This window comes from Pezoporus flaviventris, unplaced genomic scaffold, assembly GCF_033815535.1.
Source record: "Pezoporus flaviventris isolate CSIRO_AGI_PZ_B2104156 unplaced genomic scaffold, CSIRO_AGI_Pfla_v1 ptg000002l, whole genome shotgun sequence".
In the NCBI taxonomy this organism is placed as follows: domain Eukaryota; kingdom Metazoa; phylum Chordata; class Aves; order Psittaciformes; family Psittacidae; genus Pezoporus; species Pezoporus flaviventris.
Genome location: NW_026892550.1, coordinates 78312065 through 78326148, shown reverse-complemented (window position 1 = coordinate 78326148; position 14084 = coordinate 78312065). Strand labels below are relative to the sequence as shown.

General features: G+C 40.2%; 1 protein-coding gene across 2 annotated transcripts; it reads left to right on the top strand.

Moving 5' to 3' along the window:
• The first annotated feature begins 403 nt into the window (after positions 1-403).
• Positions 404-13389, top strand: GOLT1B (golgi transport 1B). Of its 2 annotated transcripts, XM_061444404.1 has the most exons (6): positions 404-738; positions 5123-5214; positions 6949-7127; positions 9322-9403; positions 10386-10419; positions 10774-13389. In XM_061444404.1, exons 1-5 carry the CDS (start codon positions 714-716, stop codon positions 10392-10394), a joined length of 387 nt encoding a protein of 128 aa, XP_061300388.1. In that variant the 5' UTR covers positions 404-713; the 3' UTR covers positions 10395-10419; positions 10774-13389. The 2 variants fall into 2 exon arrangements, with proteins under 2 accessions (XP_061300388.1, XP_061300387.1); XM_061444403.1 differs by lacking the exon at positions 10386-10419.
• The last annotated feature ends 695 nt before the right edge of the window (positions 13390-14084 follow it).

The following is a 14084-nucleotide window of genomic DNA, read 5'->3' as shown; positions in this document are numbered from 1 at the left end:
GGCACAAGATGCCCAGAGAAGCTGCCCCACCCCTGGCAGTGTTCAAGGCCAGGCTGGACGGGGCTTTGAGCAACCTGGTCTAGTGGAAGGTGTCTCTGCCCACGTCAGGGGGTTTGGAACCAAATGGTCTTTAGGTCCTTTCCAGCCCAAACCGCTCTGGTTCCCTAGCCACCGTGCAGGTGAAGCGGGCGGCAAGGGGGCTGCCAACGGCCTCGGCTCACACCGCTTCCTCCCGCGCGACGGTGTCAGCCCTGGCGAGCGCAGCGCTCCCTCCCCCCTGTACGAGCGGTCAGTGCCGGAGCGCGCACCACCCGCCGCGCACCACCCTCTCCGCTCCCGCGCACCAGCACCGTGGCCGCTCCCCATTCGCACCTGTACCGCCCGCTCGCAGACCATACCCCCTCCCGCTTCCGCTTCTTCCACTGCCGGCTTCCCTCTAGCCAATCGCCAGGAGGGTGCTGGCGCAAGGGTGGCCACGTGCATCCCCTCTCCCCCAATCCGCGCCGGCGCTGCGAGGCTTCCGTCAGAGGTAATGAAAGCAGAGAGGCGGGCATAGCGACGGCATGCCGCTCGAACAACGCGGGTACTGATTGGTGCCGGCTCCTCCAATCGGCGGCCCCCTTTCAGCCGGCGGCGAGGAGAAGGGGACTGCGTGTTTCCGGAAGACGTGGCCGTCGCCGCTTCTGTGCCCCGCTACCGGTCCTGCCGCCGCTATGATTTCCCTCTCGGACACCCAGAGTAAGCGCCGTACCTCGCTACCGGTAGCCCGCGGCGGGAGGCGGGTTGCCCGCTGTGGGGCTAGGAGCTGCTGTGTCCCGGAGCGGGGAGATGGGGGCTGTGGAGGTGGCCGCGCATCTTGGGGCGGGCGCTCCCAGAGCCTACTGGGCCCTCACTTGTGGTTCGCGCCTCCGCGGCGCGTCGGTTGCAACCGTTGGAGTGCCTGGGGCTGAGGGCGCCGGCCCGGGTGGCGAAACGCGGTTCTTCCTCGGCCCACGCCCGCTCGGGGTACGGGCTGGGCGCGGCTCTGGGAGGGGAGTCACTGAGGCGGTGTCCGGCCTGTGCAGGTGATGGAGGGCCGTCGGTACGCTCGTTTGTCACCCCGCGGTGGTTCCCGATGAGCACCGGTTGGAAACAAGCAAATCTGAGTGCAGGTTTGCAAACCTGAGGGTGCAGGCGGGGCTTACCTGACTGCCCTTGTCGGTACCGCTGCTTTGTGAGGGCTGTCAAAACCCGCGCTGGTGCCGGCCTTGGGGCTAGCAGCGGCACCGTGAGTCGTGGGTAAAACAGGATAGAGGGGTACAGCGAAGCCCCCTGCGGAACCGGCTGCACCATCCTTAGGAGAGCAGCAGCATCAGCGCCGCCACTGCTGGCATTTGTCTTGGGCTGCGAGCTCCTGGGTGCTGGAAGGGATGCTATGGTGTGAGGATGGCAAGAATGAATGAAAGATGAACGGTAAGCAAAAGTAGCAGTTAGCTGAAATCTTCTACTATGCCTCCGTGTGGACATTGGTGGCTTTGAATCACTTAATTGTATGTTTCTGGCTTGATTGTGTTCCTCTTGCCTTCCTGTTATAATGCTGGATGTTGGAAGGTGACAGAGGGGGGTTGAAAGTGAAGAAAAGATACTCAGTATGAAGTGCAAGAAAGAATCAGAATCATAAAGTGATTTGACTTGGAAGAGCCCTTAAAGACCATCTAGTTCCCAATCCCTCTGCCACAGGCAGAGACACCTTCCATTAGACCAGGTTGCTCAAAGCCTTGTCCAGCCTGGCTTTGAAGAAGTGCTTGTATGTAACTGTAGTTTTGCTAACAGAGATACTGAAAGGGAATACAAATAAATCAAAGTGAAGAGGTTCCCAAGAGCTTAAACTGCAAGTTAAAGAAGAATGTTTGGCCTTTGATTTAAATTAACATCTTGCATATGGTGCATTTTTGGCACAGTTGCCATGAAAGGAGATGAATCTGCTTGATAAGCGCCATAGTATCGGTTATTAAGGAGGGTAAGTGCAAAAGACTTTTAATGAAAGCTTTTTAATGGAAATTAAAAGAAATAAGTTTAACTGGATGGTAGGAAAGTGGGAATGGAGGTGTTGGAGAGCCATTCAAGGCCAAGGATGAAGATGGGCAGAAAAGCAGGCTAGCTAGCAGCATTCAAGGTCAGTGATTTCTTGAGAAAATGAGGTTTTTTGCTCTGTTAATGGGATGGGTACTAACCCTTGGGGTTTATTTTTAGATTTCTGATTGATTAAACCCTTGTGGACTTTGCTTTTGCCCATTCCCCTGTTCTCTTGCCTAGAGTATTCTGGGGGAGAAAAATTCCTCATTTGAGACCTTCAGCTAACTCCAGTGCTGAGTGTTGGTTTTAACTGGCAGAACCAAGAGTAGGAAGTAAAATACTGCAGAATTTAGGGTGTTTAAGTGTTTGGGTTTTCTACTGTTTTTCCCAAATTCTACAGATATTTCACTAGGTATTTTTAAACTTGCTGCTGTTTAGAAAAATTTGGAGCTAGCCATCGAGTCACTTGTGTGGTAGTGTGATTAATACCTGAAGAGGACCACTGTTAGATGATACTTGAAAAGTTAAATTTGCATTTGTAGTCTAGAACTTCTTAAGTGATTCATGGAATGGTGTATAAATCACCAGTAATTGCAAAAGAATGCACTTAGTATTGAAAAAACAATTTGGGGAAAACTAAAAGTACAGCTAGAAAAATAATAATTAAAAATGGGAACTTCATATAGCCTATAAACCGCTTTAATGTTTTTCTTCTGAGAGCCCATAGTGCACAATCCCATTATTTTGTACACAAGAGATAAAGGATTTGCATTGTCTTCCCTGAACTTTCACAAGCAATGTGTCTTCATTTTAAGCCTTACTATTTACTAAGCTGTTTTGGTACAGTGCTGCCATAAGCTTGCAGAGATTACAGGGTTTCTGCAGAAAGGTTCAGACAGCATTGCTCTCTCCTCTCAGTACATCAAAATCACTTTTAAACAATCCAGATCAAAAGTCATGTGGGTAGTATGTGTTTCTGCATTTCTAGGCATTGAAATGTTGTATTTGAGTAATACAGGAAGGCTCTTCTGGTGCTGGAAAAAGCATTTATAAATGGTTCACGCTGTTGCAAAGATTAGGTATGATATGTCAGTGCTTCCCCCCGCCTTTAAGAATGCTAGTCAAATATATTTCCAAATTCTGATATAAACCAATATACCATCTATTGAGAGATTGGGAATAATCGTCCTGGACCACTTCGTTTTTCAGCAGTACTTGAAACTGAATCTGTTGTAGCAGTAGGTGATTGCAAACATGTTTCAAGTGAATACGGGAGAAGTGTCAGAGCAGTAATTGCAGCAGCTGTTGGTAGTTGGCCTCTGCCTTCTTGCTAGATGCCTACTTTGTGCCATGTCTGCTGAGGGAATGAATACTCACTTCCTATGACCGTATATTTATCTTATTGGCGGCTGGTAATTCCCTTGGAGTTCTGCCTCCAAGTGTTTTTCTCCCAAAATACAGATTGTTTCTGCTCTTCTGAAGTAAAGAGTACTAGAGAAAAGGGCAGGCTGCAATTGCTATCTTGCCTTCAGTCAGCAGATTCATTGAAAATACAATTTGCAATTCCATTTTTCGTTGTAAATAAGTATTGAGAGTGTCTGTAGTAAATCAACTGTGGCAGGTTACTCAGTATTTCTAATTCTGGGTGGTTAAAATGCTCATAGCAAAAGCTTAAAGTGGCAGACAGTACTGTAGAACTACAGATTTAATACTGTGTTGTCTGCAGCCTTGGTGAAAGATGAGCCCTTACAGAAGTTAGGGAACTTGAATGGTGCTGTAACAAATTTCTTTGAGCTGTTTTGAAAATTTTTTGCTATAACTAAAGGGAAGTTCTGAAACAGGCAGAATGATACTCCTGAGCTCTTCAAGCAACAGTGAATGATCAGCTAGGTCTAAATTGCAATCAAAAGTGCAACCAAAATACATTTGAAAGTACAATCTTTCAAAAGACAGTAGCAGTGAAGGCTGTGATAGTGTGAGTGGGGTTTTTTGTTTGGTTCAGGCTAGGCTATACAAAACTACTGGAATCTTCAAAAGATATATATGCACAGACAAACTGGGCTAGCAAGCTGCCTGTAGTATTATGGCTGATTTTGTGTCTTACAGGTTTCTAAATTCTCTGATGACTGGGGTAGCAATGTAAGTGCATGTATTAATGCAAAGGCTGTTGTAGCCATGTTGCTGTTGTTGCTGTTGTTCCTGTTAACTTCACTCCCATACAGTCTTTGTGAAAGTCAAAGGCCTTAGAGGTTTAATTTTAGAAGTAAGGTATATATTTAAGTATGATCTTCAAGATACCTTTAGAGGCTAATGTCAAATGGTAGTTTTAATCATAGCTTGATGTTTTTTAGCCCAGTTTCTTAGACAAGCCTTCCATCCTACTTTGCCCTCCCAGTGTTTCTGGAGCAACCTTTACAGACAGGCAGAATTCAAAGGTGCTCATGTCTACTAGTTTTGTGAAAACTCTCAACTGGCTGCAGAGCCAGGCTAGTATTTTATTGCTGTCAGTGCAGGTGTAACTTGGAAACAGCCTACAGCATTAATCTGAGTTGTGTTCAAGCCAGAAGTTGGGGGCTGTAGGACTTCTATGCAAGATTGTGGGAGGTGGAATGTGAGATCTCAGGAGGATGGAAAGGACTGGGGTACATATGTTACTGTGGTAAAAGTAATGGGATAAGAGTTGCAAATGGAAAGCAAAGTTTCATTATCTGTTCATGAAACAATTCTTTCCTTCAGACCAGCAGTAAAGCAAAAGGGATGTCTTTATGTGTGTGTATATATGCGCGCATGCTTTTTTGGTAGCATTTGATTCAGTGCATACTGCCAAATACATCCTTTTTTGGTTATCAGAAAGACCTTTGGAAGCTGCTTTTGAAGTAATTGGTGTCTACAAGACTTACTATATTTGTACATTCTGGAACATTTTAGGTGGTCATAAAATAGGTTGAGTTTTTCTATAAACTTAAAATGTCTGTAGAGTGAATGATGTAAGGTTTTCACAATTTTTATGCGTGAGTTTTTCCTGGTACTGTGTTTTGTTATACACCTAAATCTGTTCCTTTTTCAGAGATTGGAATGGGACTAACAGGCTTTGGAGTGTTTTTCCTTTTCTTTGGAATGATACTCTTCTTTGACAAAGCTCTTTTGGCTATTGGAAATGTAAGTACCTTCTGTTTAGTTTTAGATTTTGCACTGCTTAGAATAAAGTATATGATATGTTAAAAAAACATTTTGTCAATTTGAAACTGGATCACAAAAAATACTGTGGCAGTTTGGTATAAAGGAAGAGTTATGCTCAGTGATAAGAGTGAATCATTTTTCCTGATTAAAGTTAGAACAGTTCACATGAATTTAAATGTCATACCTCCAGGTCAGGCGCGTAGTATATTGGTCAGACGAGAAGCAGCTTCTTCCACAGTTGTTACGCTGCTGCAAATATGACTTTTAGATTGGCTGTGATTACTAATGCTTTCTTTTTTGTGATCTTGTAAGGTAACTGTCAAACTTACGAATATATTTGGGTAAGAGTAGTATTCTGTATATGGCAGCAAATTTAGCTTTATTGTGCTTTACGGCGAAAGAAAGGAGTATGACTTGCTGATAATTTGGATTTAGAAGAACCAGTCACCCTTCATTTAATATCTTTCATTTTTACCAAATCAAAATTTTCACTTAAGCCTAGAAAATAAATCCTAGTTCTGGTACACAAAATTCCCAATCCAAAGCAAATAGAAAATGACAGTATATTTTCGGAATGTGATAATCTCTGTGCCTCTGCTGTTTTCAGCTTCACCAACCAGCCAAGAGCACAGCCTGGTAGAGATTTGCATCCTCTTTTTCTGATGCCTTAGTCTGTGGTCAAAATTAGTCAGTTTAATTCTGTAGCAGCATAATCAAATACTGAGATTCCCTGAAGGAAGATTAAAAAAAATGTATATTTGAATTTGAGTACATTAGTTGAAGGATTATTCTGAACTGTCAATAAAGCATATAGTGGAAGAGTAAAAAATATAGCTTATTTTTCCTTTTCCTAACATAAGGTGGAAATACAAGATGCTGTTTAGGAAAAATGATGAAAACATAGGTAGGAATAGACAATGACAGGTTATGACAGATTATGCAAGAAAACTTACCATATCCTTACCAGATACTTAAAAAGCAATATACGTATCAGAAAGAGGAAGAGGTGGTAAGAAAGTGGTTTTATTAAATAACATCCAAAATTTACAGTTTATCCATAATATCAAGTAAAATCTCACTGAAAATGTTACCTAGGTGTATGCTTGCAACTGAAATAATTGCAAGTCCTGCTGATAAAAGACACTAAAAGTAGCTCTAACTAGTTGGGATTAGTGGAAGTGTTCAGAATGTACTGGACCTAGTAAACAGTATACAAGAGGAAAAAAAAATAAAGGTAACTGATAATGCCCTTCAGTTGTTTTCATTTTTTGGCTTTTCACTATTTGGTAGATTAGTACAAGATGTTGACGATGTCTTTTGTGACAGAACAGAGATGCTTCTGTAGCATGTCTGTTCTCAGTCTTTATGAACCTTTGCTGTCAGCGGTGCTAAACTTCAGCACTGCTTGTGGATAATGATTGTACTTGTATTGTAGGACAGAACTGTTGTCACCAGGTCTTTTGACATGACTGTATTTCTCGGAGACCACAAAAGTAGACTCTTTTCCTTTTTGAGCAGCTGAGAGAAGAGTTCTGAATGTTAGCTTTAGGACTGACTTGACAAAAGAAGATTAATAGTAAATTCTTCTTGAGCGTCTCTTGGTATTAAGACAAGTTGTGCAAGAAATGCAGTTGATTTTGAAGAATTATTTTTTGTATATATGTGTACATCCTAAACTTAGGAATATAATTAGCTTTTTTTTTTCTTTTCTAGGTTTTGTTTGTGGCTGGCTTATCTTTTGTTATTGGTTTAGAAAGAACATTTAGATTCTTCTTTCAAAAACACAAAATGAAAGCAACAGGTTTTTTCCTTGGTGGTGTGCTCATAGTTCTCATTGGTTGGCCTTTAATAGGAATGATCCTTGAAATTTATGGGTTCTTCCTGTTATTCAGGTAAGACTTTCAGAATACTTTTCTGTATTGGTGTATCTAGGAATAAATATATGACAGGATTGCTGTGGTTTTTATGTTGTTGTTTGTTGGGGTTTTGTTGTCGTTTGGGTTTGGTTTCAGTTGGTTTTTCTGAAGGATGCATCTGACTGAAGTGAGACACACACAATTAATAATTTACTCTGGTTTAAATCTAGAGTATCTCTCCCTTCTAATCTTTAAGCCACAAGTTTCCCATCAGAGGTTTAGTCTTTTACCAATGCTTTCTTTCACATGCTCAGGTTGCATTCACTAGAGAAGGCTATTATAGAATCACAGAATCATAGAATAATTAGAGTTGGAAAGGACCTTAAGATCATCTAGTTCCAACCCCCCTGCCGTGGGCAGGGACACCTTACGCTAAACTATATCACCCAAGGCCTCGTCCAACCTGGTCTTGAACACTGCCACGGATGGAGCATTCACAACCTCCCTGGGCAACCTATCCCAGTGCCTCACCACCCTTACAGGAAAGAATTTCCTCCTTATATCCAATCTAAACTTCCCCTGTTTAAGTTTGAACCCGTTACCCCTTGTCCTGTCACTACAGTCCCTAATGAAGAGTCCCTCCCCAGCATCCCTATAGGCCCCCTTTAGATACTGGAAGGCTGCTATGAGGTCTCCACGCAGCCTTCTCTTCTCCAGGCTCAACAGCCCCAACTTCCTCAGCCTGTCTTCATACAGGAGGTGCTCCAGTCCCCTGATCAACCTCATGGCCCTTCTCTGGGCTTGTTCCAACAGTTCCATGTCCTTTTTATGTTGAGGACACCAGAACTGCACACAATACTCCAAGTGAGGTCTCACAAGAGCAGAGTAGAGGGGCAGGATCACCTCCTTTGACCTGCTGGTCATGCTCCTTTTGATGCAGCCCAGGATATGGTTGGCTTTCTGAGCTGCAAGTGCACATTGAAGCCGGCTCATGTTCATTTTCTCATTGACCAACACCCCCAAGTCCTTCTCTTCAGGGCTGCTCTGAATCTCTTCTCTGCCCAACCTGTAGCTGTGCCTGGGATTGCTCCAACCCAGGTGTAGGACCTTGCACTTGGCATGGTTAAACTTCATGAGGCTGGCATCAGCCCACCTCACAAGCATGTCAAGGTACTCTGAGCTGCTTTTGGGCCCCTGTTCAGATTACAGGCATCCAAGGTTATGGCTAACAATATTATCCTTCCTATACTGATTATTCCTTATTTTTTGCTACAGCAGTTGTTTTAATCTGTTACAACTGGTTTGTGTGCCCTGCATCACAATTTACTGGACCTCTGAAATGATGTAGTCTCTAAAAAAAAGAAAAACAAAATCTCCAGGAAAAAAATTACTGGCATTGATATTACCCAGCAAAGCGTTCTTAGCCAGTGCAGTGAAGAGGATGATGACTTGTGAAACTTCACTGTTTCATTGTGGCTGAAATATCATTACACATTAATACTTATTCTATGCAGAGAATGTGTAGCTGAACAAGAGAGAGCTCAGAATGCCACCACCAGCTGAATTGCTGTGATTGACCGCAAACAGCCGAAGTATTGCCACAGAAAACTTGTTTTCCTGCTGCACAGACCAAGTGGACAGTGCAGGGGGCTACACCATAGCAACTGTGCTAGGCAACACACCGCCTTGTGATTCAATTCTCTGACTTTACATAATCTGTGAAATAAGTAATATGCAGCTGTCATGTTTAATTTTCTTTAGTTAATGTAAAGAGTACCATATATAGTATCAAAGGGAATTATTCATAATTAGCTTCAATTGTTTTTACATTGAGTATTGCAAGAATATATTTCTTATAATGTGAAAAGAAGCTGTCTCTAAATATGTATGGTAATTTTGAGAAATGAGTTGGGAGTATGAGTTCTGTTGACTAAATTGGGTATTCTTTCTTCAGTTGTTTTTTTTTTTTCTTTCCATTTTGAAGAGCTGATTGAGAGTTGCCAGCTATGAAGAAATAAGTCCATTTAAAAATAAGGTGGTTGTTTCCTGGTTTTCTCCTTTCTCTGCTGAATGTATGTTGATGTATTTGGTACAATTAATGTGCTGCTAACAAGCTGCAAGATTTTATGTAATCTTGGTTTAAAAACATCTCTTATTTCTTCACTTTACAGCAATATAAGAATAGTTTAATTATAAAAACTAATACAACCTTCTGATATCTTACCTAAAGGGGGTTCTTTCCTGTGGTGGTCGGCTTTATTAGAAGAGTTCCAGTTCTTGGCTATCTCTTGAATTTACCTGGTATAAGTTCGGTAAGTGTTTGGTACTTCATGCAAAATTTGAAGCTTGTACTGTTCTTTTTTATTCCATTGTTAAAGCGATAATAGAAATGCATTGGAAATGAAGCAAACATAACTTTAGAGCAGTGACTTTGAGTGTATTCCCCTACTAGTTCTTGCACAATACAGACTGCGTTCATTCCCAGTAGGACACTTATAGATGTAAAAGGAACAAAAGGACACCTTTGGAGAAGCTGCCCCTACTTAGGCACTGTGAAGTGGGAAGAGCCCTGGACTGGGATTCAGTGATGGGGTTCTGCTTCCTGCTTCACTGTTGGCCTTAGAAGACCAGACAGGTGAATCATGCCACTATTCTGTGCTGCTTCTCCTAGCTGTATGACAAGGAGACCACTGTTTTTCTTCAGATGATATTTGGATATGTTCATGAAAAGTGGCCTGTAAAAGCAAACTGTGTAGGTCAATGTTAAGTTGTAGCTTGTGTGGTGAATCTAGAAACTCATGATGCATAATCATTCATCAGGTATATTTATTAAGGCCCACTGCACCAGACTCTGTCTTGCTATTTACTAAGATTTATATTTTTTCAAATGCAGTTGTACATTTTCTTATCCAAATAGCCAGGGATCTGAAGAAAATTAAGAGGTGGCAGAAATATGGTAATCTAGGATGTTTCAGTCAACTACTTTTACTGTGCTAATTTAAGTATGTGTTTTAACACAAGCATTTTTAACCCTAGTTTTGAATGCAATAGTTTTAATAGCTACTACTAAAAAATTAAGGGAGGGTGTAACTTAGATGTATACCAACTGTTTTTTTAAAAATTAGTGTTCAAGATCATCTGTTCCAGTCTTAGAGTTAGGCCAAGTTCTGGCTCATAATTCATGATCAATTGAATGTTTCATTTGTCAATTGATCTTACTTAGCCATATTTAATTTGATCATAATGGGGTTAAATCTTGTTTTTAAAAGATAATTGTTAATGTTTTATTCAAAGCCTACGTAGGCTCAGAAGAGAACCCACAGTAATGGTCAGTTGAAATATCTTACTTGGTCTACTAATGCATGTGTGGCTGATACTGTATTGTTTTGTTTTAATCATTAAGCTAGCAGTGTTATCTGCATTCTTCTATTTCCTTTTTCATTCTGTTGCATCTTCATGTTGCACTGTTAATGTCTATATGAGAAAAACATGTCATGCAGAGACACAATTGCAATGTAAGATTTTTAATTTTCACAAACTTAAGTCATGAGACCTTGGTGAGTACTATTTGACTCTCATTTTCAGTTGCATACTAACTGTGTAAGTAGCAAGTAATATTTGGGAATAACTTCACTGCACATATGTCATGCAGCTTAAAAGCTTTTTGTCTTCTTTTCTACAGCTTGTAGATAAAGTTGGAGAAAGCAACAACATGGTATAATGACAAGAGGGCAGAAGACTGATTCTAAATTTACGGTATTATTTATAAAATCCTTTTGAAGAATACTCAGCACAAAGTTGTGTACAAAGGAAAAGCGTGTTACATTCTTTACATAACAGTTTAATTTAAAATGTATAGTCAACAATATACATTAGAAAAGAAGCTCAGCAAGTATGCTTCTAGGAAAATAACTGCAGAGTTCAGGAAGTAAACTGAAGAGGTGAAAGTCATGGAATAACCCATGTTACCACTGTTCAAGACTCTTTCTGTTGGTTTTGGAAAACATGCTAGAGGCAGTGAACCCTTGTGGAATTAATGGTGCCTGTACTTTGCCTTCTTATTTTGAAGGTGCAGTAGAGCGAACAGGCCTATGTTTTTAAGGGTGACCCAAACATACCCAACCCTCTCCTTGCTGTCCTCAGAGTGCAAAAGAAAAAAACCAAACGGAGAACTTCTTGTGTAACAAGAGATGCGTCTTTGCATGAAGGTTCAGATGACTGTTGAACTTTAAATGTATTATGACAAAAAAAAGAAAAAGGAAGCCCTACATGGTTCTGTTATAAACATTTCTGTAAATATGTGGCTGAGATAAAACATTATCTTAATGTTTCAAAGCCAAATGTAAGTTGATTGTATTTGCCTTCCATTTCGGGATATGCAGAAGGTCAATCTTCAGTCTTAAATGTTGGTTCCAAACATTTAGAGCTCAACTGGGAACTCTGGAAACTGACTTGCACTCCTTCCAGTTTGTTCTCCTCGAGTCTTGTTACATGCGCATCTGGATGAGAATGTAGGCCCTTCCCATTAACATGAAAACTTGGTGAAATATGCTTAATTTACAAAATGCATTTGGTTAAGGTGCTGACATGAACCCTGTGAAATGTATCTTATCAAAAATTGAACCTTTGTTTTTAAATAGTTTGAAGCTAAGGTTTTTTTGTTTACTCTGGAACCACAAATTGACTTATTTTTTACAGTAATAAAATGAAAACTTAAAATTTCTGTGTATGTGAGTCTCTGGGGCAAAGATTGAACTAATGGGGCTAACTAAGATCAAGTGCCAAGCTTCATATGTTTTGTAACTTGTTGCTTGGGCTGTCTTCAGATAACTTAAAACTTCTGTCAGCCACAGCAACAACTTTGCTCTGACAGAGGTTCTTAGCTAACGTGGAATACATGTCCCCTACTAAATGCAAGGGCTGCATTTCTGCTTCCATTTGAATGTTAAACATTGTGCACTTTCAATAGATTTAGTTTATGTAGTGTCTTCACCTAACAAAATGTGATCATTAGGTAAATTGTATTTGTGCAGGCTTTGAGGGTTTCTTTTCTGTGTAACTTTTTTTTTCCCTTAAATGTAATCCTAAGAGAATTACCAAAATGCAGTGGTAGTATTTCAAGTAGCTATGTAGCCTTAAAGGTGTAATGACTGGGTTTTGGTGGGGGTTTTTTTCAGTTGTAGGTGATTTTGGTTTTGTTCCACACCTTTATTATGCAGTTAAAATTGGTATTTTCCAAAATAACTTTTAAGAAGACTCTTCATACACCGACCTTTTTGGAAGTTGCTATGAAGTTTATTTCTGTGAGACCTGTTTAAATGACAACTGTATAAATAGCCACAATCTACCATTCTCAATGTTTAATTTGCTTCCTTCTCAAACAGGCACAAAATGATTCAGTGAAAAAATGCCATTATACTTAAAATGAATAACATGAAAAATCAGTGGGTTTATTTTTCAATAATTTTTTAAAATATCTATATTTGTCTGATGGCATGTGTGTTACAGTTTACAGACAGGACTTGTGGCTTCTACCTCACGAGATAAACCAATTTTAACTGCTCCTGTAGATCTGTTGTGTGTTAAAATGGCTAGAGAATAAAACTACAGCAGTTTAGCAAGTTCCTCTTGTTTGCTTTGGTAGAACACTAGTCTACTGGGGGAATCAAGTACTGTTTAAAGCAGGCAGTCTTCATCACTTAATGTTAGAAGCCAGCTGTCCAAAGTTTTTTGTTCTTGCCTTTTGAAAAGTGATGTGATGGGAAAGGTGGATTGCACCACATGACTATGGAGCTCTGACTGAAAGCAAATTGCTTGGGAAGCTGAAATATCTTCATCAACAGGAAAGCTGATGGTATCTCTCAGAGGTGATGAATGTGTTGCTGTCTATGATCTTTTAGACCTCTGAAATGCTGGGATGCAGGCAATTCACCTCGCTTATATTTAATTAATTCTTTTAAAACAAAAGTCAGTTTTTGTCAGATGTGAACTGTTGTGAAAAGCATCTGAGGGAACAAAATTGTATGTTGAATTTAGCACAGCCTTTATCTCTCAAGGTAACGTTGTCTTTGAGGCAGTTTTGCCAAGATAAATGTGGGTGGCAGCAAAGGTCAAAGCAACTTAGCCTTAAGTGTTTCTGTCATTGTAAAAATATCTCTATCAGAAACATGCTTGGAACGTTCCCCTTTTTAATGTAATTTATAATTGCTGCTTTAAAAATCATAAGATGGATCTTACTCCGAGCAAATGAATACTGTAAATATCCTTGTCATACCTTGAATAAATGGGTACCTTTTTTATTATTTTTATTTGTGTCTCTATGTGCATGTTTTAAGAAAGTATTTTGACAAGTTTTCCTTTCCAAAGGATAGGGAGTGCATGCTGTTACTGCTCGACTACCTTATGTTGCTCTGACTTTCATAGTAAATAGTGTCTTTGATTAATCTTAAATTGAAATGTTTCCTGATTATTTTATTTTTTTTTACAATAAACCTTTCATGTAAACATCCCTCTAGTTATCCAGGTTCCAATTTCAAACACAACACAAAAAAATATGTAAATTACACAGGAAATAGTTTATTTGTGAAATTACCTACTCTCCTTTCTGAGGAAATATGAACTGAAAGTTGCAGGAGAAAAAAGGTCTATGTCTAGAACATAGAGTAGCTTCTGGCCCCTGTGCTTTCAGTTTATCTCATGTAGATGTGTGCAAGTTTCAATGCTTCTTCCTTTCACTAGAGTTCCAGCCTCTCAACTGACTTTTACAAAAAGTTGGTTCTATCTTAAGAATTCCAAAGAATTGGCACTTCCTAATTTAAAAGGAAAAAAATCCCAGCTATGTATAGTTGTATTTGTTTAACTGTGAGAGATATAATGTTAAACCTCTGTGACCAGTTACTTTTAGTGAATGATTGCCATTTATTAAGCAGGAATACTTTGACTTTGTTATTGCCCACAATATGGCACCACTGTATTTTAGAGTTTAGTCATAAA

Coding starts and splice junctions, on each gene's coding strand:
- GOLT1B (XM_061444403.1), top strand. CDS start 714: ATGATTTCCCTCTCGGACACCCAGA. Junction 739..5,122: donor TTCCCTCTCGGACACCCAGA/GTAAGCGCCGTA, acceptor TTCCTTTTTCAG/AGATTGGAATGGGACTAACA. Junction 9,404..10,773: donor ATTTACCTGGTATAAGTTCG/GTAAGTGTTTGG, acceptor TCTTTTCTACAG/CTTGTAGATAAAGTTGGAGA.